Source organism: Moschus berezovskii, chromosome 8, assembly GCF_049115385.1.
Source record: "Moschus berezovskii isolate FMDL1 chromosome 8, NW_MosBer_1.0, whole genome shotgun sequence".
In the NCBI taxonomy this organism is placed as follows: Eukaryota; Metazoa; Chordata; class Mammalia; order Artiodactyla; family Moschidae; genus Moschus; species Moschus berezovskii.
In genome coordinates this window covers 81,235,938-81,262,189 of record NC_142467.1, presented here as the reverse complement: position 1 = coordinate 81,262,189, position 26,252 = coordinate 81,235,938, and the positions used below count along the sequence as shown (strand labels likewise).

At 41.2% G+C, this 26,252-nt stretch overlaps 1 protein-coding gene across 2 annotated transcripts in view; it reads right to left on the bottom strand.

Moving 5' to 3' along the window:
• Positions 1–1,989: 1,989 nt before the first annotated feature.
• The window catches only part of ZNF475 (zinc finger protein 475), a 58,187-nt gene continuing 33,924 nt past the window's right edge, over positions 1,990–26,252 (bottom strand). For both annotated transcript variants that reach the window (XM_055430252.2, XM_088838379.1), the window contains exons 3-4: positions 5,359–5,539; positions 1,990–2,178 (exon numbers count right to left, since the gene is read on the bottom strand). In XM_055430252.2, the coding sequence (XP_055286227.1) occupies positions 2,027–2,178; positions 5,359–5,539 (333 nt within the window). In that variant the 3' untranslated portion in view covers positions 1,990–2,026. The remainder of the gene's footprint in view (positions 2,179–5,358; positions 5,540–26,252) is intronic.

Genomic DNA, 26,252 nt, shown 5'->3' with positions numbered 1-26,252 from the left:
GAACCTTTATGACCCCAATGGCCACTCATTTTAAAGTTGAGGCCAGAAACTCTTCCTTTATTTCCCTTGCTATCTGACTTCTGAACATTATTAGAAGAATGCAGAAGTGGCTTTTGGAATACAATGCAATTCAAACTGCACTCTGCATTCTGCAAACTGTTTTCACCTCAGTTTAAGATAAATCCAGACTAGCAGCTGAACTGCAAACATCCTAATTCCCTTAGTTCCTAAACATTGTACAAAACTTTCTCCATGTGTCAGATCACTTGTGTTGGAATAGTTAATCTTATTAATGGTGGCATGGGGCACACAAGTGGCAATGGATAAGATTTTGGGTTTGGAAGTCCAGCAGTCTCAAGTCTGCTTCCTAACTCCAACCCTTAACTCAAGTTCAGTGTGACCTTCTGTTGGCTATTTTAGTCTAAGTATCAGTTTTCTCATGTGTAAAATAAGGATTATATCTACTTGAAGGGTTGATGTGAGATTTATATAAAGTGATATACAGAAATCCCTAGACACATTGCCTGATCCACAGTACATGCTCTACATATTATATGTTATTGTCATTTTTGTTAACAAAATAAAAGAACTAAAGCATCAACTACAAGTCATTGAAGGATCTCTTTTACAAGATGCTAATCTTTTGAGGGACAGCTAAAAGACTTAAAAAAAAGTTTATCTCTTGCTTCCTTCAGAACAGGCAGGAAAAACAGAATAATTAGCACAATTTTCCTAACCTCGCCTTTTACAATAGGCAGATGTATGACCAAATTATTAGGTCGAGGCCTGGCGTGCTGTGATTCATGGGGTTGCAAAGAGTCGGACACGACTGAGCGACTGAACTGAACTGAACTGAAATTCGCTTGTATAATTTGGAATTAACTGTGCTGTGTAAGGTCATGAATGCAAGGCTTGCAGGGACCTGGTGGATCCGGAATGGCCCTGAAATTCAGCCATTAAATGAACAAAGAGATCAAGCAAAACTGCTGGGAGTCCAGGCAAAGCAGTGCTGCGCTGCCCAGCGGAGCAGAATTTCCTGGGCAGAGCCCCTCCCTGGCACTGGCCTCCTCCCAGGAGAGCCCCGCCTCTCTGAATACACATTCAAGGACTCAAATCCAGAGCAGCTGCACAAGCCACTTTCTGTGCATGGACCCTGGGTGGGGAGGCACAGAACTTGCTGGCAGACTTTTAGACCTCAACAATAAAGCATCTATGAGGCCCGAGGAGGGCTGAGGAAAGGAACTCTCGCTGGACTTCTTCGCTAGGTGGAGGGAGCCGGTTTCCACCAGCTGATGAATCACACACAGCGATCTCCCAGCATACGAGGCCGGTGTTGATCCTGAATCTTCCTTGTAGCATTTCTCACCGAGGGAGTAAAAATACTGTACGGTTCTAGTGTTTTAAGCCCTTAGCTCTCTCTCTCTCTCTTTTTTTTTTTTTTGCTATATCTCTCCTGTTAAATAATTTTGTACAGAATAGAATTCCAGTTACTGAGTCGATTAAAAACATTTCCCTGGATCAGAAAAAGCAGGGAGGGGCACGTTGTTTCAGAAAGTACACGGATGGGAGGGAAGCCAGTTTTTCTCCGGACTGAAGAGTTGCCTGAAGTCACCCCCCACTAAAATCTCTGTTCTCTGAATGATAGTCCTAAGCGGTGAGGTTCACAGTCTTGTTCGGGGAAAACAGACCAGATGAAAAAATGGCAACAGCTGGCTCGGAGATTTCCTGGAGATAAAAATGCCAGCTCTGAAGAGGCGCGGCCACGTGTCATTCTGTCCGATCACCGTGTCTCATGAGAGGCCCGCGGCGTGTCTAGGCACACGCACGCGGCTGCTTGTTAAAAGCGGTGACACAGCGGTCACGCCAGGCCAGCAGAGCGCTGAGCTGGGCGTCCTGTGCTCCACGGCCTTTGGTCAATTCCAGTTCTTCTTCCCCACCTCCACCCCCACTTTTCCTCCTTCCCCCCATAACCCAACTCTTTCTCAAGGATTTAATGCCTGTAACTCTTTCGTAGGGAGAAAGGGCTTTACTTGGCGACTTTTGGTTTACAGGATCGTTGGTGAACAATCAGTCTGTCTGGCAGGAAGGTACGCCCACAAATATTACAGGGAACCAACTGGCTCTGGGCGCTTGTCCAAGCAGCTTCGTTTAAGGCATCGAGATCATAGAAACCCTTGGCTGAAAAGTTAAAGAAAAACAGAGGGGAAAAAAAGAACAAAGAAAGAAAAGAAAAAGAAAATGGGAAAATGGATCAGTTTTCATTCTGGAGAACCATACTCTACTTTTTATGGAAAGTATTTTCAGGAAATACCTGTTGACTGAGGCTTTTAAACAAATTATATTACTTTTGCCAAAAAAAAAAAAAGTGCTGCTCAGTCTTTTAAGGGCTGAGAACCATTAGCTCTGAACCAGAGGTTTTTCAGTCCTCGAATTTTAAAAAGGGGAAGACATTGTTTTATGTGTTGTGATATGCATTCTTCAGTAATTATTAACATCTTTGTTTACACATTATTATCTTGCAAATATAACTTTTGGCTTTCTTTCAGTAATATAAGCTTTCAAAAGAAAAAGAACATGTCTCTATTTTCCTCTTCTGTAATCTTTCAGAATGTTTTTAGAGGCCACAACTGACAGTTGAGAGTGAATTTAAGACAAATTATATCCTAAAAGTTTATCATCTCTTTATGGCCATAAGCTCAGAGATTCTTTAAGTAATTAAAATGAAGAATGCAAACAGGATAGTTAAGCTGACAAAAAGAAGTGTCCTTAAGAAAGCAACAAAGACAGCTGAGATATGTATAATCTCCATTGACAGAGCATAGGAAAAAGGGCATATGGGTTTATTTTAGAGAAACAGTGTGGGATTTAACTTTAATAAAACTTATTTAAATAGAATGGCTTTGGTACACTAAATTGACTATGTCTTAGAATTTCTCAAAAAAAGCACCCCCCCCCAAATGCAGCCAGGAACTCAAAAATATATCATGTAGTTTTTAAAAAATTATTTTCCCAGCATATATTTTTTTCATTAAAGCCCAGGCAGTTCGCATATGATTTTTCTATCTAGTGGTTCATACAAACGTAGCCAATGTTAGATTCTTTAACAAGTCTACTAATGTTCTTTTTCTTTTTATCCTCCATGGGAAATTAAACTCTAGCACAACAGGACCATCTAGTATTTCTCCCTTGGATAAAGGAAGTGTCACTATATATGCAGGACATGAATGTATATTTTGAGTGTTTTAAACCAGTTGACTCACTGGAAAAGACTCTGATGCTGGGAAGGGTTGGGGGCGGGAGGAGAAGGGGACGACAGAGAATGAGATGGCTGGATGGCATCACCGACTCTGTGGACATGAGTTTGAGTGAACTCCGGGAGTTGGTGACGGACAGGGAGGCCTGGCGTGCTGTGATTCATGGGGTCGCGGAGAGTCGGACACGACTGAGCGACTGAACTGAACTGAACTGAACTGAACTGAAACCAGTTAAAAAAAGAATGGCACTGACTTTCTCCTTATTCATGAGTTTTAATATGGGCTCAAAAATTCCCAAGTATTCATGGAGAGTTGAAGATGAGTCATCTCATTTCTAAAAGTTTTACTGCCTTTACTTTGTAGTGGGAATTCTCTTCACCCAGAAAGGAAGGGTGCCCTCAGAAAGATCAGTAACATGAAGCCAAGAGGAAAATTGCAGAAAGTGCAATTATAGGACCTGGCTTTTCCACCTGTAGCCAATCAAGAGATTGGTGACCCCTCTAGGGCTTTCAAACCAGTAGTTTCTCTTCTCTTCTAGAATTGTGATAACTCTGCTCAAGCAGAGACAGTGACGGAGACCAGGAGTGAAGGAAACAGATTTTTTATCAGTTGAGAAGTGACAGGAAGGGAGTCTGAAAGAGCTAAACAATCTCTTTGTGAGCAAATGCTCTCATTTCAGTAGATGGATATTTTCATCTTGAACTCTCTTCCCACCTGCATGCAGAGTTCTCCTTTCGGCAAGGACTTTGAGTAGCTGAGTTCTGGTGGCCTAGAACTTGATCACGACAATCTAGATTCCGCTCTGTGGGCTATTAGAAAACTCTCTGTGGGTCACATGTCTAACAAGCGTGCTCTGAGCTGCTGCTGCTGCTGCTAAGTCACTTCAGTCGTGTCCGACTCTGTGCGACCCCATAGACGGAAGCCCACCAGGCTCCCCCGTCCCTGGGATTCTCCAGGCAAGAACACTGGAGTGGGTTGCCATTTCCTTCTCCAATGTGTGAAAGTGAAAAGTGGAAGTGAACTCGCTCAGTCGTGTCCGACCCCTAGCGACCCCACGGACCGCAGCCCACCAGGCTCCTCCATCCATGGGATTTTCCAGGCAAGAGTACTGGAGTGGCTTGCCAGTGCCTTCTCCTGTGCTCTGAGCTAATTGGTACTAAATGGCTTCCAAGGTACCTTCTGGATATGTAAATCTATGGTTACATAAAGAGAATCAATTAACTGAATAATACTTCTCTTAAAACCAGGAATGGTTTACCTTTGAGAGGAATCATGGGATCAACTGAGAAAATGGCAATGGTAGATGATGACCAAGTCTGAGCTGGCATGGTAAATTTTCTGAACTACTTCATTCTCACCCTAAATGAGTAAGTATAAGGCTCTGTAATGAGGCCACACACGACAGTTTATGAAGTTCAGGTTTCATATGGCCTGTGCAGTGCTTTACAAAGTATTCACTGCAAAATTTTTAAAATCTGGACACTTCATATAGAAGTCTTCCAATTTCTTTTGTATTATTGAAAGATACATCACAGTGAAGTAAAGGCTAAGTTTCCTAAAGGTAACACCAGCTGGAATTGGGTAGCAGCCGTCTCCTTTAGAGAGAGGCAGTGCTCTCAGTTCCCCATGGTTCCCACCTTCCCTTTCTCCACACGTGGGCAAATGTGCTCAATTGTGGAATCTGACCAGTGGACCTTGTAAGCATTTCACTTTGGAACCCCTGCTCTTTGAACACTAAGACACATTCATATTTGAAAACATGTTTCTAGATGTCCCCAAAGTTTAAGCTTCACATTTGTACAGTATTGTGTTTGATAATATATGAATGTAACTTTTGGGAAATACAGCAATTTTCAGTGAGTCCCTCTCCTTGCACAGTTTGCCAGGATACAGTGTCTTTGTGTCTCAGTATCTGAAAACAACCCTTTGGTCAGGCATTTTGGAACTGTTTTTTCTATTGGCCACTGTCTTGTGGCCAATACAGTAAATGTTGCTGATTTCAGTTGCTCAAGCAAGTAATAAAAGAATACCTCTACACTTTTAAGTTTAGAGAGAAAAGTCTTCCCTTATACAATATCAAGTCTTTTGTTTTCTGAAAACTTACCAGTAATGGTCCTGACTTCTGGTTTCTTTGGTTCTGGTCTCCTTAGCTCTTTAGGCAACAAGTTGTTTTCATTGTGCCATTTTTTCAGACATTGTGGCTCATGAATGGCAATCGATTTTGTTCCATATTCACGACCACAAATATAGCAAACAACTGTTGGTGGACGTCTTATCATTGTTGGCTGCAAATAATACAAAATGTCTGTTATACCTTTACATTATACTACATTTAAATTAGCTAGAAAAATCAGTAAATATTAAAAAATCTAGACATTCTCGTGAGATTAACCTTTTTAGCAGTCTGAGTGATTGAGGTGGGGGTGAGGATGTTGCTTTGGGAGGAGAATAGGAAATGAAGAACTAGCCATAATTTTACATATTGGTACTTTATAAAAGATATTTTCTCATTTAATAAATACTGATTGATTGTCTTCTGACTCTTCTCCGTACTGGAAGAATACAAAGATAAATCAGGTATGAATCATCTTCTCAGTACATCAATATGCCTGAGAAATAAAGTAATAAATGTCCTTACAGGCACAGAGAGAATTTTTAATGGACACTGTTGTAGCCTCTCTCTCATTCCTTCATGTAGACTGCTTCTGCTGCACCTGTGATTCTCTGCCTTTTTTGATCTGGCATAACAGGACAACTAATCAATTACAGATGGGAGTTGGTGGATAAAGACCCAGCTTGCCCACTTAGGCTGTTTCCTCCAGAAGTCCCCAATGGGATTGCACCACAGTTACTCATTAACAACAATTCCTTCTCTTCCCTGTTTCTTCTTTCACTGCTTGACTGAGGTTCCTGGGATCACCTGCCCTCTCCTAACCTTTGTTTCTGGAAGAACCAAATCTAAGGAAGATTTACATATATAACCCAATAGGGAATTTCTGCTTCTGTCTAAGATATAGAACATTACAAGAAACACTTCTCCCACCTCAACAATGAGAACAAATCAGAAATTTTTGAGCCCTTGGATACTCAAAGTTGCAAGGTAAACTAATGAACCAAAAAACACTGCCTCAATTTAAGGGTGGATCAGCAGAAACAAAAGAAAATCTCCCACACTCCAACTTTACAGGAATTAGAAACAACAGTCATCAGCCACAGAAATAAGGGCAGGACAGCTGCATGAACTCTTCTGATGTGCAGCATACAGGTACCATCTATATAAACCTTCCCACCCACTGGGTCTTACACCTAGTAATGGGGTGACAGTCCAACACTGGAGAGAAGGAGGAGCATTGAGAGAAACCCTCACCAATTCAGGAACATAGGGCCTGCCTAACTGATGGTAAAGCTGGAGAATTAGGCCATGTGCTAATCCTGATAAAAGCAGTATATTATACATATACGTGACAAAATACACACATATGACACATATGTGTGTGTATTTTTGTACATATATGTGACAAAATTGCTTTGGACCATGGCTTCTTTAAAGGAAAATAATGAAAGAATATGGAATTTATATTTTCTTTCATATAAAGTCAGAGTAAACAAAAACACAAATTATAGGGACTAAAATTGGAAATAGATTGTCATAGAATTCTTAGATATTTTTCTTCATTTTTTAAACATAGAATGTGATGTGCTAAAGATGCATGTTTTAGTGTCTATAATAACCACTAAAGTACAAAATCATGCTAAGAGGCATAAGTAAAAAAATCAATGAGAAGAGAGAATATTTTTTAAGGATTGATGGGTTAACCATGACCCAAACAAAGATAAGAAGAGAGGAACAGAGGATCTAAAAATTGAAAAAAAAAAAAAAAAAAAAGGAAAGAAAAAAGGCAGGAAAAACAAATATGATTAAAACTCCAAAGTAGTAGATTTTATTATATATATATGTATGTATATATATGTATATATTATATATACATATATATAACATTATATATTGTATATATTATAATATATGTATATATTATATACATATATATATTATACATACATATATATTATATAATTTATTGTATATATGTGTATATATATATGTATGTATAATATATGTATATATATAATCTACACACATATATCTGTAATTGGAGTAAATATAAATGGACCAAAGAACACAGGTAAAAGGCATGGGTTGACAGACCAGATAAAACAAAAAGTGAAAGTGAAGTCGCTCAGTCGTCTCTGACTCTTTGCGACTCTAAGAACTGCAGCCTACCAGGGTCCTCTGTCCATGGGATTTTCCAAGCAAGAATACTGGAGTGGGTTGCCATTTCATTCTCCAGGGTATCTTCCCAACCCAGGGATTGAACTCCGGGTCTACCACATTGCAGGCAGATGCTTTACCATCTAAGCCACCAGGGAAGCCAGATAAAACAAAGCAACACTCAATTACATGTTGTTTATGTGAAACACATTTTATAAACATAAAGACACAAACATATTACAAGTAAAAGGAAGGGAAATTTTTTCATATAAATGCAAAGCCAATGAAAATAGTATGACTATATTATTAAAATGTATTAAATTCAGAGTTTGTAAATGTTGGAAATCTTCCAGTTGTGAAGATCAGGAAAAGCTTTAAGGAGGTAACATTTGAAGAATGAGCACAATTTAGGTCATAAGGACTGGGAAGGGACTTCCGTGGTGGTACAGTATATAGGAGTCTGCCTACCAATGCAAGGGATACAGGTTTGCTCTCTGGTCCAGGAAGATTCCACATGTTGTGAAGCAGCTAGGCTCATGTGCCACAAGTACTGAGTCTGTGCTCTAGAGCACATGAACTGAAACTACTGAGCCCTTATGCTGCAATCATTGAGCCTGTGTGCCTAAAGCCTATGCTCCACAACAAGAAAAGGGACAGCAACAAGAAGCCTGTACACTGCAGCAAAGAGTAGCCACAGCTCGCCACAACTAGAGAAAGCCTGGGCAGCAACAAAGACCCAGTGCAACCGAAAATAAACAAATAAAAGTTGAAAAAAAAAAAGACTAAGGGATGGAGAAAACTTTTGGATGCTGAGCAAAGACAGCATGAGCAAAGCCCCATGGACAGAAATCTGGAGGTGATTACAGAAAATAGTGAATAATTCAGTTTGCCTGATGTTCAGTCTAGCACTGAGAACTAGAACCAAATAAGTAGGCTTCAGCCACGCTGTGAACAACTTTGAATGCCATGCTAAGGTCTGGATTTTGTTTTGTAAGTGATAGGAAGCAGAGAGGCAGGGAAATAGCCTGTAACTTCAATTCAGGAAAGTTTGTGTGGCTGTAAAGTATCTAAAAGAACTAACAGGGCAACATATCTATGAGAGCTTCAGCATTCATTGCTCTGTGAAGTGAAAGTTGCTTAGTCATGTCTGACTCTTTGTGACCCCATGGAATAGTCCATGGAATTCTCCAGGCCAGAATACTGGAGTGGGAAGCCTGTTCCCTTCTGTAGGGGATCTTCCCAACCCAGGGATTGATCCCAGGTCTCCTGCATTCCAGGTGGATTCTTTACCAACTGAGCCACCAGGGAAGCCCAAGTAGATCATGGGTCCAAGAAAACACCAATGTTTTATTCTAGATGACAGGGAAGATGGTGATGTCAGTTACAGAAAGGGAGAAATTGGAAAAGACAGGTTGGGGAAGGAGAGAAAAGAGATTCTGTCTTGGAACTGTTGAGTTTGACGTATTAGTGGAATTTAAACACGAATAAGCCCAGCCAAAATAAGAAACAGAAGCCTATACTTCGGGATTAGTGGGATTATGCTAAAGCTGAAACTGCAATACTTTTGGCCACCTCATGCGACGAGTTGACTCACTGGAAAAGACTCTGATGCTGGGAAAGGTTGGGGGCGGGAGGAGAAGGGGACGACCGAGAATGAGATGGCTGGAGGGCATCACTGACTCTGTGGACATGAGTTTGAGTGTACTCCGGGAGTTGGTGATGGACAGGGAGGCCTGGCGTGCTGTGATTCATGGGGTCGCGGAGAGTCGGACACGACTGAGCGACTGAACTGAACTGAACTGAACTGAAGCCCAGCCAAAATAAGAAACAGAAGCCTATACTTCGGGATTAGTGGGATTCAGAGCTATTTGCACAGAGAAGAGGTTTAAAATCATAAAAATTCCAGAAGAGGAATATATAGAGAGTAAGTGGAGAAAAATTCTGGGAGAATATCTACAATAAGAAGATTGAGCAGGGGAAATTTAAGCTTAAAGAGATAAACATGTATGAAGGTCAGGAAGCAACAGTTAGAACTGGACCTGGAACAACAGACTGGTTCCAAATAGGAAAAGGGGTATGTCAAGGTTGTATATTGTCACCCTGCTTATTTAACTTCTATGCAGAGTACATCATGAGGAACGCTGGGCTGGAAGAAGCACAAGCTGGAATCAAGATTGCCGGGAGAAATATCAATAACCTCAGATATGCAGATGACACCACCCTTATGGCAGAAAGTGAAGAGGAACTCAAAAGCCTCTTGATGAAAGTGAAAGAGGAGAGTGAAAAGGTTGGCTTGAAGCTCAACATTCAGAAAACGAAGATCATGGCATCTGGTCCCATCACTTCATGGGAAATAGATGGGGAAACAGTGGAAACAGTGTCAGACTTTATTTTTTTGGGCTCCAAAATCACTGCAGATGCTGATTGCAGCCAGGAAATTAAAAGACGCTTACTCCTTGGAAGGAAAGTTATGATCAACCTAGATAGCATATTAAAAAGCAGAGACATTACTTTGCCAACCAGGGTCCATCTAGTCAAGGCTATGGTTTTTCCAGTGGTCATGTATGGATGTGAGAGTTGGGCTGTGAAGAAAGCTGATCGCCGAAGAATCGATGCTTTTGAACTGTGGTGCTGGAGAAGACTCTTGAGAGTCCCTTGGATTGCAAGGAGATCCAACCAGTCCATTCTAAAGGAGATCAATCCTGGGTGTTCACTGGAAGGACTGATGCTAAAGCTGAAACTCCAATACTTTAAAGGCCACCTCATGCGACGAGTTGACTCACTGGAAAAGACTCTGATGCTGGGAGGGATTGGGGGCAGGAGTAAAAGGGGACAACAGAGAATGAGATGGCTGGATGGTATCACCGACTTGATGGACATGAGTTTGAGTGAACTCCGGAAGTTGGTGATGGTCAGGGAGGCCTGACGTGCTGTGATTCATGGGGTCACAAAGAGTTGGACACGACTGAGCAACTGAATTGAACTGAACTGAAAGAGATAAAGGTTCAAGTTCAAAGTTAAAGAAACAGGCATGGAGACAAAAGACTCCATTCACAATTCTGGAAACACTTCTGGTTCCAGAAAGTTGGTACCATCGAGTCTGTCAAATGCTCCAGGAAGTAATGGGTGGTTGAAGAAGGCAGTTAAATGTGGTGGCCAGTAGGTTATGAGCCAGTGACTTTTGATAATTTAGTTCCAATGGAGTGATAAAGAATAAAAACTAAACTGAGGAGTTAAAGATTAGGTCAAGAAGAAGAGAAGTACACGTTCAAAGGTTTGCAGAAAGGATATTTGAGAAAGAAGTAGAGTTAAAGATTAGCTTTGTTGTTGTTGTTAGGATAGGACTATTTGGGGAGGAGAGAAAGAAACTGTGATCCTAAGAGAAAAGAGATGATCAATAGAAAAAGTCTCTGAGGAGGTAGGAGGAGATGGGATCAAGGGTGTGGAGATGGGATCAGGGTGTAGAAATGAGAAAGGGAAAAAGGAAGAAAAATAAAATAGATGGATTTAGAGAAAGGTTATTGTAGAGAAGGGAGGCACTGGTGGAGCTAAGATAAAATGAATGTAGTCTTCAAAGTATGAGGCAAAGTAATCTGCAGAGAATGAAGAGACTATAATCGTGGGAAATAGGATAGTGAAAAATCCTGGGATTAAGCAATGTGGGAAATGTTATAGTGACTCAGTTAGGGAAGAATACTCACTGAATAACGGAAAAGGCCCAGTTAAGTTGAGCTGCAAGAAATTTCAGTGAAATTAAAGGACTTTTTTCAAATTTTCTCAAGTAGCACTGGGTGGCATGAAAGCAGAACCAAATTAAGTTGATGGTGTGGTCTCCATTGGGGAAATAAAATATGGTAAAGTGTGTGTGTGTTTTAGAATCAGCTTGCTTTTAACAAGATTGTTGGGGGTTACACCTGTAGTGGAAAAAGCACAGGGCGAGATCAACATTAGAAGGAGACACATATATATTTCTGAATGCCCAAGCAGAAATAACAGATTCAAGATGAGTAAATCTGCAGTGAATACAGACCAAGCAAAATGGAAAGTGGAGTTACTTTCTGGGTGATCCGAGTCTTTAAAAAAGCACATTATTTGAGGAAAAATATTTTCATTCTATCTTTCTATACTGACCTATGTGAATATACTATGTTCATCAAAATAATGAAATAGGTCTTTATCCTTCCCTCTTATTAGCCATGTAGCAAGGTCTAACACTTGAAAAGTGACTTTAAAAATATTTGGGGAATTCAAGACCTAAGAGAAAGAATAAAGCAGAAAAAACAGCCAAAACTTCCTCACTATTTGTATATATTTACTTGAAAGACAAACGCTGGTTTTTTAAGTTTTAAAATAAGAGTTATTCTTTTGACTTTGAGAATAAGGAATTTATTAAAATTACATATGTAAAGTATGAACCTTAACCAAGCATGTATGCAAAATAAATGGTATGGGTCATAAACAAAGACATTCATGTCACATTGTCATAATATTTCTTCTGGAAGGAAAAATTGAAAGAAAATAGGCAGACACAGGGGCTAGAAGACATGCACAAAATAACTTACAGGGATGTGGGAGAAAATTAATACCATAAAAAGGCTAAGATGTCCTGTATTGTATTTTCCAAAGCCTGCCCCATGCTCTATATTTGCGGTTGAACTGCAGTTGAACTTGCAGCATACTCCATATTCTTAAGTTTTGAGCATCTTTCTCTTAAAGCCATGCTCCAGGGAAGTGCAAGCAATCCAGACACACAGCTGAAGAGAAAAATCCATCCTCAAGGGTCTGAATGGAGATAAGAGAACCTCTTTTACTGTTCATTAATTTCACAACTGTCAGTCTGAAATTTCAGAGAAAGCTGAAAAATCAACTTGTGGTTACTGCCGCTGCCCTATTTGCCAAGGTTTTACTCTTCAACCTCTTTATGTTTTCAGATGGAAGTCGATGTGTGGGGGGTTAAGAGAGGAAGAAGAGACCAAATTATAGGCGGAAAGAGTAGAAGGCCCCTTCTTGGCTAGTGTGCTACTGTGACTGGCACAGCTGAGCGAGGTAAGGCTGTGGGAAGGTGTGCCCAGGGGGCTTGTATACATGGGTACTGCCAGGGCCAGCCAGCTCTAGGAAGTGTAATGAAAGGGTATGTGGCAAAGAGGAAGCCAAGCTGTCTAAATTTTCTGCAGAGCAAAGGATTAGATTAACAGTTTTCCTGTCAACATCTCAGATCATATTTTGGGGATAAGGCATAATTTTTTTAACATCAGGGTGAAAAGATATTTTAAAAAGTTAACCTCTGAATCGATGTGAATCGATGAATCTGATGTGAACTATTTTGGGGGGGCAACTGCTGATAAATGCCCCTACACAGCAAGTTTATTAGGGCTCACTGCGTTTTGTTCTTGTTATTTCAGTGTCCTGGGAAAGTCTATTTAGGTTAGATGTAGCCAGAGGCAATTGAACACTTCAGGGGAAGTTTTCATATGTGTATATTTCTTTGAACGAACTTTCATATGTTTTTAATCATTTTGCTGGCCACTATTGGAATTATTATTCTATTTTCCATGCACCATTTTTTTTTCTCTTTAGTTAATGTCTTTTCTCTGTCAGGAATGCCTCATGTTCCCTCTTTTAAGCCAAGACTATGCAATGCAAAGGGAAGTGGACATTTAACAGCTTTCTTCCTAATCAGTATAGATGACCTGTCATCCATCCATTTGTTTTTAGTTTGCAATGTTACCATTGAGTCAAAAAGGAAAGAATAAGGATCTAGAAAAGAGAGTGGTTTAGTGGATAACCTTAAGAGGTGTTGATAGAAGAGGAATGGACATAGTTTCAGAAAACCTAGACTAGAATCAGATCAGATCAGATCAGTCGCTCAGTCGTGTCCGACTCTCCACGACCCCATGAATCACAGCACGCCAGGCCTCCCTGTCCATCACCAACTCCCGGAGTACACTGAAACTCATGTCCACGGAGTCGGTGATGCCCTCCAGCCATCTCATTCTCGGTCGTCCCCTTCTCCTCCCGCCCCCAACCTTTCCCAGCATTAGAGTCTTTTCCAGTGAGTCAACTCGTCGCATGAGGTGGCCAAAGTATTGCAGTTTCAGCTTTAGCATCAGTCCCTCCAATGAACATCCAGGATTGATCTCCTTTAGAATGGACTGGTTGGATCTCCTTGCAGTATAAGGGACTCTCAAGAGTCTTCTCCAACACCACAGTTCAAAAGCATCGATTCTTCGGCGATCAGCTTTCTTCACAGTCCAACTCTCACATCCATACATGACCACGGGAAAGACCATAGCCTTGACTAGACGGACCTTGGTTATTTCAAATCATTTCAAATAGCTTTCAATGACCTCCCTAAGTGTTCAGGCAGAAAGAAAACCACAGTGAACCACACAACTAAATAGCTAATAGAGCTTATAAAAGGACATAATATAACTGGTCAGCAGGAAAAAATAGTCCTAACATTAAACACTATTGCATGAACCTTAATGAAAGAGATATTAAAAACTAAGTGGAAGTTATTATTGAGGCTTTCCAGGTTGCACAGTGGTAAAGAATCCACCTCCCATGCAGGAGATGCAAGCGATGCTGGTTTGATCCCTGTGTCGGGAAGATCCCTTAGGGTTGGAAATGGCAACCCACTCTAGTATTCTCGCCTGGGAAATTCCATGGACAGAGGAGTCTGGCAGGCTACAGTCCAGCGGGTTGCAAAGAGTTGGACGTGACTGAGCACACAGCACACACACAAATTTATTACTAGCAGTTTTACAGACGATCAGAAACACTCTATACTTGGTCATTTCTTATATTAATCGCACAATAAATACTAAGTAGTAATAAGTGACGGAGAAGGCAATGGCAAGCCACTCCAGTACTCTTGCCTAGAAAATCCCATGGATGGAGGAGCCTGGTGGGCTGCAGTCCGTGGGGTCGCTGGGGGTCAGATACGACTGAGCGACTTCACTTTCACTTTTCACTTTCACACATTGGAGAAGGAAATGGCAACCCACTCCAGTGTTCTTGCCTGGAGAATCCCAGGGATGGGGGAGCCTGGTGGGCTTCCGTCTATGGGGTCACACAGAGTCGGACACGACTGAAGTGACTTAGCAGCAGTAGCAGCAGTAATAAGTGAAATTATAGTTGTGTGGTGTTATTTATAGGAAAGTTAGGAGAACGTTCTCCAACGATGTAACTTTGGGGAGATATGTTGTGAAATATCAATTAGTAACATATATGGAGCTATTAGCCCCTTTGAAAATCTAATGGTGGAATGGCCATCTCCCCAGAAATTGTACATGTATGGAGAACCATGGATATGACTTAGAATGACTGGTGGACTCCCTAAAGCCCATCCATTAGTCCCATGAAGGGAACTGTTGGGCCTTTAGTCAGAGCCAAACTTTTCCTTTCAAATAGATGCTCCTTTGTGCAAGGCATCATTTGGAACCATTTAAATGCCTCAAAAAATACTGAGTGGAAACCTGCAAAAACTTGTGAAATATACCACTGGCTTTAGGAAGATCTTAAGTTCTGCTTTGTGTAAAACAGTCCCTAATGTAACTGTTGTCTTGATTAATATTAATAGTGCCCTCTTTTACTCTCTGAAATGTCCCTGTTTGGTCAATAAACTACACAGACACTTTTGAAAAACATCAACTCATAAAATATACGCAATCAAGAGATGAAACCAAAACAGTAAAAATAAAGCTTAGAAATATTGAAACTGTGAAACCACATGGAGAAATATGAATTTATAAGACTGGCAATGAGTCCATTTAAACATAGAACTAAGGCAAAATGACTATAGAAATTATGGTTAGAAAAGAGAATAGAAAAGCAACGTGTCTTGACAAAAAATACCTGACAAAAATTGATGAGGGAGGGAGAGGTGAAAGGATGCTAATGATACTAAATTCTCCAACTTTCATGGCAAACAGTCAATTAAATAAGTATAACATTTAAATATGGAGTGAAAACTTAAAACAAATTCTTTAATAATTTATATCTTTGTTTTTTAACATTGGTGGGTCCTTTAAAAACTAACACTCTTTTAGTGAAGAGATATTTTTCTGAAGTTCAGCAATGAACTTCAGCCAAATGAAGTTTCATTTGGCTCTTATTGTAGAATTCAAGTAAAATTAAATATATTATCTTTATCAGTAATAACTTTGATAAGATGACCTCACTTCAATAAAAATATGCATGTCTATACGTTATTTACATAGAGAGATGTCTGGAATGATATTCACTAAGGTCAACCTAAATTGTGGGTAATTTTTATACTAATTTTATACTTTTATAACAGCTTAAATTTTTATAATGAACTTGTATCATTTTTATAAGAATAATAAAACAATTTAAAGAAATAAACTTCAGAGTCAAAACTTAGGCAGAGATTAGGTAATAAAATCAGTTCTAAAAGGAAAAATCAAGTGGAGTCCAAATTACTTTCTGAAATGACTGATGATGATGATATTTAAGGTGTTGTATATAATACAGTTTAGTAATGGGCTTCCCTGGTGGCTCAGAGGTTAAAGCGTCTGCCTCCAATGCGGGAGACCCAGGTTCGATCCCTGGGTCGGGAAGATCCCCTGGGTCAGGAAACGGTAACCCACTCCAGTATTCTTGCCTGGAGAATCCCATGGACGGAGAAGCCTGGTAGGCTACAGTCCACGGGGTTGCATAGAGTTGGACACAACTGAGCGACGGAACGGAATATAACCAATTAGTAATTGGCATTAAAATTAACATTAGGAATGAATACAGCTTTGCATAGAATAAAATAAATATACAATGCAAAATGAAATTATTGACTATCTTAAATTACATTATTCCAATAACGCTATCTTATTTTGTCAATCATTTATAGTTGAATATATTAGTTAAATGCTTGCATAATGCAACTGAACTGAAATCCTAGAATTCAGTTACAAAGGCCTGGAAAAATAATTTGAACACAGGATTTAGCACAAGTATGTTTCCACCATAACATAAGATAGCTCTTCCTGATAGTTTTATTTTATTTAGACTTGTTTCCCTGGCTTTCTTGCATTCACCAAATAATGAATTCACAAATAACTGGATGAGCCATCTTGTGTTGAAAAGTGACAGCCAAAAAGTTGGTTTGGGGGATGCATGGACTGAGCCATTCCTTGGGGCCTATGTTGCCGACTGTGGCTGGACTGAGAAATCACTAATATTCAGCTTCCCAAATGCTTCCCCACCCTGTGCCTCTAAAAGGTCACAGGTATGTCTACCTGCTACCAGGGAACAAAGGAAGCCTCCCACATTTGCACACTGGAAGGCTGCAGTTAGCTGGATTTATTTGCTGTCATTGAAGTATCTGGCTTGCTGGCTTTGGAGAGGCTATTTTAGTGGGGCTGGGCTAAAGCAACCATATCGAAATGTAAAAGATGTCTTTATTACCAAATATGTATGTAAATAAAATGCCTGGCTCTTTCCCCCAAGTAACACGTTTCACACATTACTTAGAAACAAACACTACTGCAAGTTTAATGGTCCTTTTTTTTTCTGTTTAGGTTGCATGATAACATCCCTGTAACAACACAGACACATGCCCTGTGTTCATTTGTGGACACTGATTAACCTGAGTCAAAAAGATATCAGGGAAACTGGAAGTGTGGGAACGTCCTGAAAAGGAAACAGTCCTTGTGCCCAGAGCCACCACTTTGAGTCAAATAGGAAAAAGTGCCCCACCTTAAGACACTTTCAAACCATCTTAGTTGTGATCATTAATCTGTAACGATGCAAGTCACTAGATATAATGTTTTTAAATGGTGACCATGGGAAAGCATACACAGGACAATCCTTGCCCTCCTGTCTCAGGACGGCCTAGGATCGGCCCTGTCTGTCAGTGTGCACTTTGTATCTCAGATGGAGTGTGGCTGGTCATGAGCAAAATATGGTCATTTCTGCACTCATCTGGGTTGAATCATAGACATTTCAACTTCATGAAAGCCAAAAAAGCAATTGTTCTAAATACTGATATTGAAGTTGCACTGTGAGTAGAAAGAAACCAGAGACCTCTGCTGAAAACAGGGCTGAGACTCAGTCGGCAGATGAAACTGACACTAACTGGAAACGCACTGGGAGAAAAGGGCCGCAGCTCAGGAGGTGGTTCATGCTGCTGTTCAGGAAGAACACTGATTACAGGCCATGTGCCAGGCACTGTGCTAGGGACAGAACCAGAACTAACCCTAACGGAGGAAATGATTGTACTTAAATTCACCACCTTTATTTGGGAAATATTTTTTTTCCTAAGCTCTTTGCTTGAGGCAGTAAGTCGGGTTGACCGACCCCTAACTGGGGTGCACAGAGCCCATTCCCCTTGAAATTAGTCAAGGAACAAGGGAAGAAAGGGACTTGCTGTGTGGTGTAAGCCTTCCTGACTTCTCTGCCCATTGATATGTTTGAACTCACACTGATTAGTTCTGAAGATTATTCTCCAGATGGGAAACCTCTCTAGGATCCTGGACATTTTTGTGGTCCTTAAAATTCTTAGAAGCTTTGGCTCCCAGTTATCTGACCCACAAGAAAGGCCTCACTGTTCTGGAGTCTCCCACAGGTGATCCAGATGGTGTTTGGCAGCTGGCGTGAGTTACCCTAAGCCCTGGCATGAAGCCTGTGTGCCTGGTCCCTATGCTCAACTACTACACAACTCTGTGGGTCCTGTCATGGGTCCTTCGTGACCAGGCTGTCCACTTTACAGCATCTCACCCAGGCTACACCATAGAACTACCTCCTCTCTGCTTCATATTCTGGATTTCAGACGGTAAACTGATGGACTCAGGACCATTTCAGCCAATGGACATTCACGCTTTATTTGACTGGCATGATGCTCTTAGAAGTTTCAAATGTGAATGTCCTTAGGTGGGACTTACTCTCATGGATTCTGCGCCCTCCACCACTCCCTACGGCCCTACATGCAGCTGCCAAACCCTGAAAGCGTATGGGCTTGTGACTGAGCAGCCTATTTTTCCCACTTTCTCTTCAACTTTGTTGTTGTTTAGTCTCTCAGTCATGTCCAGCTCTTTGCGACCCCATGGACTGCAGCACACCAGGCTTCCCTGTCCCTCACCATCTCCTGGAGTTTGCTCACACTCATGTCCATTGAGTCGGTGATGCCATCCAACCATCTCAGCCTCTGTCGCCCCCTTCTCCTCCTGCCCTCAATTTTTCCCAGCATCAGAGTCTTTAACAGTGAGTCAGCTCTTCACATCAGGTGGCCAAAATATTGGAACTTCAGCTTCAGCATCAGTCCTTTCAGTGAATACTCAGGGTGACCCACATATCTCCTCAACAAAAGGTATTTGCCTTATATTTAATTTCTAAGAAATGAGCTAAACTTAGTTAATTTGCATGAATGTGCCAGTGGCTAGACATGGTTTGCTCCCTCTATCTAGGGGACCTTTGCATTTTAGCTGGGATTTCCCATGGAATCAGTGCTTTGAGTCAAAGGAATGAACCTCTGGCTCTGGAATTTAAGAAGTAGGGCAGGCACTTTAGAGAACAAGTAGGCAGCAATATATTAGTGATTGTCACACTGAAATTTCCCTGCTCTCTTTGATTATAAGCAGTTAGGCAATTTGAACAGAACTTGACAGGAGGCTAGAAACCTATCCACAGGCAAAATAAGCCCCTCGATGAAGGGAGGAGAGTCCAAGAGCACAAGAGCACCCAGTAACTGTGCACAGCCCTCAAGTCATTCACTTGCTGGAGGATTTTTTGCTTCCCTCACTTCTAGCTGGAACCCAGGTTGTCTAAATCAGGGACCACCCTGCCAAGGCCTGAGGGAATCATTCGGGTGTTGTTCCATTCACAGTGTTCCTTTATCTGCTTGACAAAATGAACATAAAGAATTTGGGCCATAGCTTCTGTTTTAGATTTTCCACACTCCTTATCCTTTCTATTAGGCCAAATAATTGAAATGTTTGTGGTGAGTGCACAAGGCATATCATAGCATGCAGTAAGGTCAGATGGGGAAATAAGAGGGAAAGTTTTTCTTCCCTATACTTGAGGAAAAAAGAGGAAAACCTCTTAGAAATTCTTATGTAAGACATGGAGAACAAAAGTATGGCGACCAAGGCGGGGAGAGGGGTTGGGAAGGGTGGGGAGATTGAGATTAGCATATATGCACTACTACGTATAAAATAGATAACTGAGAGCCGATTGTACAGCACAGGGACCTCTGCTCAACGTTCTGTGGTGAACTAAAGGGGAAGGAAATCCAAGGAAGAGGGGATGTATGTAGGCATATAGCTGATTCACTTTGCTGTACAGCAGAAACTAACACAATATTGTAAAGCACCTATGCTTGCTTGAGGGCTCAGTCACTCAGTAGTTCTGACTCTCTGCGGCCCCATGCACTGTAGCCCACCAAGCTCCTCTGTCCGTGGGATTTTCCAGTCACGAATACTAGAGTGTGTTGCCATGAACTATTCCAGGGGATTGTCCCATCCCAGGGATAGAATTTGCAACTCTTGTGTCTCCTGCATTGGTAGGTGGATTCTTTACCACTAGTGCCACTGGGAAAGTAACCATACTCCAATACAAAATAGAAAGAAATCTTTGTGTATATTCCAACATAAAAAATGTCTGACCAAGAAGCAGCTAACAATTATGAGGCACTTTCTAAGTGCCAGTCCCTGTAGTAAGCACTTAAGATGATTTATCTTAATACTTCTCACATAATCCTCTGGATAAAATGCAATATTACCATTTTACAAACCAGGAGACTGAGCAGTTAGTAAATGGTAAAGTTACTTTTCACCCAGACTTTAGGTCTTCAGGCTGCCTTCACTGCCACTGTGAAGGAAATAGGGAGGTACTGACATGTGGTTGTTTGTCAGACACAATCCTGGGTTCTTCACAGGTATTCTCATGTTTAACCCTTTGACTGTGTGGATCACAATAAACTGTGGAAAATTCTGAAAGAGATGGGAATACCAGACCACCTGACCTGCCTCTTGAGAAACCTGTATCCTGGTCAGGAGGCAACAGTTAGAAATGGACATGGAACAACAGACTGGTTCCAAATAGGAAAAGGAGTACATCAAGGCTGTATATTGTCACCCTACTCATTTAACTTATATGCAGAGTACATCATGAGGAACGCTGGGCTGGAAGAAGCACAAGCTGGAATCAAGATTGCTGGGAGAAATATCAATAACCTCAGATATGCAGATGACACCACCCTTATGGCAGAAAGAGAAGAAGAACTAAAGAGCCACTTGATGAAAGTGAAAGAGGAGAGTGAAAAAGTTGGCTTAAAGCTCAACATTCAGAGAACTAAGATCATGGCATCTGTTCCCATCACTTCATGGGAAATAGATGGGGAAACAGTGGAAACAGTGGCTGACTTTATTTTTCTGGGCTCCAAAATCACTGCGGATGCTGATTGCAGCCATGAAATGAAAAGATGCTTACTCCTTGGAAGGAAAGTTATGACCAATCTAGATAGTATATTAAAAAGCAGAGACATTACTTTGCCAACAAAGGTCTGTCTACTCAAGGCTATGGTTTTTCCAGTGGTCATGTATGGATGTGTGAGTTGGACTATAAAGAAAGCTGAGCACTGAAGAATTGATGCTTTTGAACTGTGGTGTTGGAGAAGACTCTTGAGAGTCGCTTGGACTGCAAGGGGATCCAACCAGTCCATCCTAAAGGAGATCAGTCCTGGGTGTTCATTGGAAGGACTGATGTTGAACCTGAAACTCCAGTACTTTGGCCACCTGATGCGAAGAGCTGACTCATCTGAAAAGACCCTGATGCTGGGAAAGATTGAGGGCAGGAGGAGAAGGGGACGACAGAGGATGAGATATTTGGATGGCATCACTGACTCAATGAACATGGGTTTGGGCGGACTCTGGGAGTTGGTGATGGACAGGGAGGCCTGGCGTGCTGCGGTTCATGGGGTCGCAAAGAGTCGGACACGACTGAGCGACTGAACGGAACTGAACCTCTTGCTGTGAGGAACTGAGGTAGGGAGCAATCATTTGTTCAGATACGTGATTTCACTGCATTCCAGATCTGTTTGATTTCAGCAGTTTCTAGAAACATGAGGGGGAAGGTCATCTGTGGTCAGCTGAGTATCATGCTCTGCCTTACGGGTTCACAGAGTCAGCCATTGCATGGGATTTGAGAGAAATCCACAAAATTCCTACTTCTGCTCTCTGGACTACCTCAGAAATTCATTCCTTTGGATTAAACTGCGTTCTCCCCAGATCCTCTTTCAAAATGCAAATAGTCCTATGAGAGCTTTCTATGAAGAATTTTATATTTTCCCAACCCCCTTCCAACAATATCAAGGGATGGGGGTTGTGAAGAGTAGAAGGGGATGCTGAAGGTGATGAAAGGGAAAGGAGATCCAGGTGACCTGAAGCCGTTCCCAAAGTCAGAACTTCGCCTGCGGCCATTTAAAACAATTTTAAGCAAACTGACTGAGCTTGAAAGTGTATAATCAAGTTTCCATTCCCCCCAGGCATAGCCTACATATGCAGAAAAAGTATCAATAGCATTTCAATATATAGGAGTAACTGTGTAGTTCAGTCTCAAACCTCAACAATTGCAGTTTGATTGTCTCAAAACCACTGGTATTTCACATTTACTTCTAGTGTTTTCAAACAATTCTACCCAAATGTCACATCTGGAAGGATCATTGTTTGAAATTAAATTGTTTCTGGAAATCACTGGATGCCACGTAAAGGAATTTTCCAATCCAGCCTGTCTATTGGCCAACTATTAAAGAGTCTCCTACATGTGATCTGGGGATTTGTTTTGCTCCTTTTAACAATAAGAAAGACTTGGCCATTCATTTGGAAATGCTGTTAACATTAGAGGATTTTCATGTACCTGATTTTTAAAAACAAGCTATTGGTATTTTGAATATATGCTTGGCATTTTAGTTATTTACTTGCTCCTCCTGAGATAACAAAGGCTGAAAAATAGAAGTCAAAGAACGAAATCCAAATGAAAGCTTCTGTTTATGAAAGGAATAGTTTCTTAGCTAAAGTTTTTTCCTTTTCTTTTCACATTTGAGATAAAACTTTTTTTTTTTTTTCTGATCCCTTGGAAAGCTATTGGTTGGAAAGTGAGGTGTTTTTGGTATGGATTCAACCTCTTGGCAAATTCTGGTAAGAACAACTTTCCCTGAAGAAAATGGGTGTTGCCCTGGTGATTGGTTCCTGTGTTTTTCAGTTTGGCTCCAGGTCTGACCTTCATATTCAGATGGCTTCCGGGTCACGGGTAAAATGAAGCAATGGGGGAATACAGGAAAACCTAATAATTGTGGCAGGCACTCAGTTTTTCCAGCTTCTAAAGTTAGAGAGAAAAAAAAGGACAGCAGGGGCACTATCTGACCTGGAACATGGGAGCAGGGTTATTGCCAACGCCTGCTTTGTCTACAGCTTGTATACTAGAGAGCCCCCAGCTCTGGGAAAGGCCCAGGAAAGAAGTTTTCCAATGAAAAGAAGAGAGATATCATCTTGGACATAAGACAGAAAGGATTCTATCCTTAAGAAACAACTTTGTTATTTGTTTGTTGTCTTCTCCTTGCTTATCAGAGTTTCTGCTTCCAATCTTTCCCCTTCCTCTCTCTCTTCCCTCAACCTCTGATTTCCTGAAGCTTTAGTTTGGGACAAGTGATCTCTTCATGTTTTTACCTTCTCTGCTTAAACAAAGGTAGATGTGAAAGCTGCTTCCGTTCCGTTCCGTTCCGTTCCGTGGCTCAGTCGTGTCCGACTCTTTGCGACCCCGTGGACTGTAGCCTACCAGGCTTCTCCGTCCATGGGATTCTCCAGGCAAGAATACTGGAGTGGGTTACCGTTTCCTTCTCCAGGGGATCTTCCCGACCCAGGGATCGAACCCGGGTCTCCCGCGTTGGAGGCAGACGCTTTAACCTCTGAGCCACCAGGGAAGCCCCATAGGGACTTTTAATGACAGGATCATGGCATCAGAGTTGATGCTTGGAGTAGGATTATTGGAAATTCGTTGAGACCCTTCTTCAATTTGCAGTACCTCTTTTTCCCTATAGGGCTTCCCTGGTAGCTTAGTGGTAAAGAATCTGCCTGCCAATGCAAGAGACACAGGTTTGATACTTAGGTCAGGAAGATGCCCTGGAGAAGGAGACGGCAACCGACTCCAGTAACTCTTGCCTGGGAAATCCCATGGGCAGAAGAGCGTGGCAGGCTACAGTCCATGAGGTCACAAAAGAGTCGGACATGACTTAGTGACTAAACAATAAAGCTTCTCTGCCTATAAGAGCCTCAGAGGTAAATATGTGAAAGAGGCAATGGATGTAAGAAGGAGATGAGTTACATAATATGAAGGGAAAGTAAAAGAATTAGTCTTATGTCAAATTCTGTCAATGATCACACTCTTCACAAAGTTGCACTTGTCCTCACATCTAGCAGTGAGGGCCTGTTCATAGGACAATGACCTCCATTTCAACAGAACTTTTTCAAGGTTGTATCACACTGCCTTTGGTGCAGTTCTAAGAATTTGGGGAAAGATTTTAATTGTTGACCTTGGAATGTGGATTTCTAAGAACTACGTATATCCGTTCAGTCATTACATAAAGGTTTCCTAAGCATCTATCACTAGAAAATGTGGGTGTGTGTGTTTGGGACTGGAAGAAGCGAGATGAGGGTAACATGGAGAGGAGGCTTGGGAAGGCACATGAAATCGTTTAAGCTAGATAAATTCCTTGAGAGTTCAGCATATTGTAGTTCTGTTCATTTTAGGCTTGAAATAATACTTGAACTTGTAATATATTATCCTCTCCTTGCACAGAGGTTACAATCAGTAGTTTTCTTTTCAGAGAAGCAGAAAGGCACAAACTTGAGCAGAAAGGCATCTACTGGAGCACCAAGGAAGGACTATCTATTGTTGCTTTCCTCTTTCGGCTCTGAGAGAGGTAGCTATATCTATTATGGCCTCTCTCTCTCTATGGATATATGATATATAATTATAATTTGAGGCTTACTTTTAGAAATGAATACGTTTGGCAGAAACCAACACAATTCTGTAAAGCAATTATCCTTCAATTAAAATATAAATATAATAAAAAATAAAATTAAATTTAAAAATGAGTATGTTAGAGTATAATTTGTATAGGTATTGTTTTCAAATTTCTATGTTACGAAGCTATATGTCAATTTCATTGATGATGCTGTTGCTCTAAAATGTGTAATTCTCACCCTCAACACATATTTCACACACGTTGTATACACACATAAGAGTCCTTTGGTTTGGCTTTGAGAGCCATCAGTGCAGAAGAGAATGGTCTTGTTACCTTGAAGTTGCGCTTAGTTCACCTGAGAGCCGTGGGATCCTAGAATGCTGCCCTGATATGCAGGCATGGCTGGCACCAAGAAAAGATGAAGAAATAGCCTGTGGAGCTGGATATTAGTGGCCCAGCTGGCAGCATCATCAAGGGGTGGTTTGTGAGGCTGAGCCTAGTTTTCATGACATCAGCACTGATGAGTCTGAATAGGTGAACTGGGGCCACTGAAGATGCATACATGAGCAGGAACCACCAGAAGGGCCACACTGAGCTTTATCCTACCACTTCCAAAGAGTTCCAAGTCATTCCTGTGTTTAGGAAACAGAGGCAAATGCTTCTAGGAGCCTTAGTCTTGATTTCAGAAACTTAGTTTAACTGAAGGCATGAACAGACAAAGGACTAAGAAGACCCTTAGGATTCACTTTTCTCTCTCACTTTACATCTCTCCTCCTCTTCTGATAATCCTGACAAGCCTGCCTGGTATTTCACTGAGAAAATGTAAGCTAACAGACTGGAGCTTTGCCTTCACTTGCATTCAACCTCCTCCTGAAATAGAGAAACATCCCCTGGTACTAAACCCCTCCACTTCACAGGATGGAACCCCAGCCCTGGTTCGTGCTTCTCCTTCATGTTTTACATTTGCTCTTATCACCTCTCCTGCTTTTTTTAACCTTCCTCTCTCTACTGGCTCCTGATCCAAAATAATCAAATATAGTCTACAAGCTCCCATCTTTTAAGCGAGCCTCTCTTAACCAAAAATCTCTATTTCTAGCCTACCTATTATTTCTCTCCCAATCTCTAAGCCAAATTTCTCAAAACACATCCAATATCACCCATACACTCTGCAGCCCCCATGACTCTGAATGTGTTCTCTCCAAGTTTGTCAAACTAAACCCACATGGCCAAATCAAATAGATTTTCTGGCATTCCCCCTGCTGCATCCTTCAGCCTGCCTCTGTGCATTGCGTACTGTTTCCCAGACCCTCATTCTCCACATTTTCTCCTCTCAGAGTTCTCAGGGCACCATACTCTCAAGTCATTTATCCAGCATTTCCAGTCAGTCATTCTCCAGCTCCTTCTCCTCTAACCCCTAAATACTGTAATGCTTCAGGGTCAGTCCTGGGTTGACTTTTCGAGTCCTACACTCATTCTGATGACTTTAAATATATATTAACAATGCACAAATATATATCCCAGCCCACTTCCTCTTTTGAGATTCAAACTTATATATTCAGCCTGACTTATCTAGTTAGATGTCTCACAAGCATTTTTTTTTTTTTTGCCAGTCTCACAGAAATTTTATTTTCTATTTGGGAAGAAAATAATAAAGTCTTATAGTTACAAATGACCATAACAAAGAATGATTTTCAATGAATGATAGAGACATAGTATAAATAGATCTCCATCTACTTGCACTGTCTTAAGATAT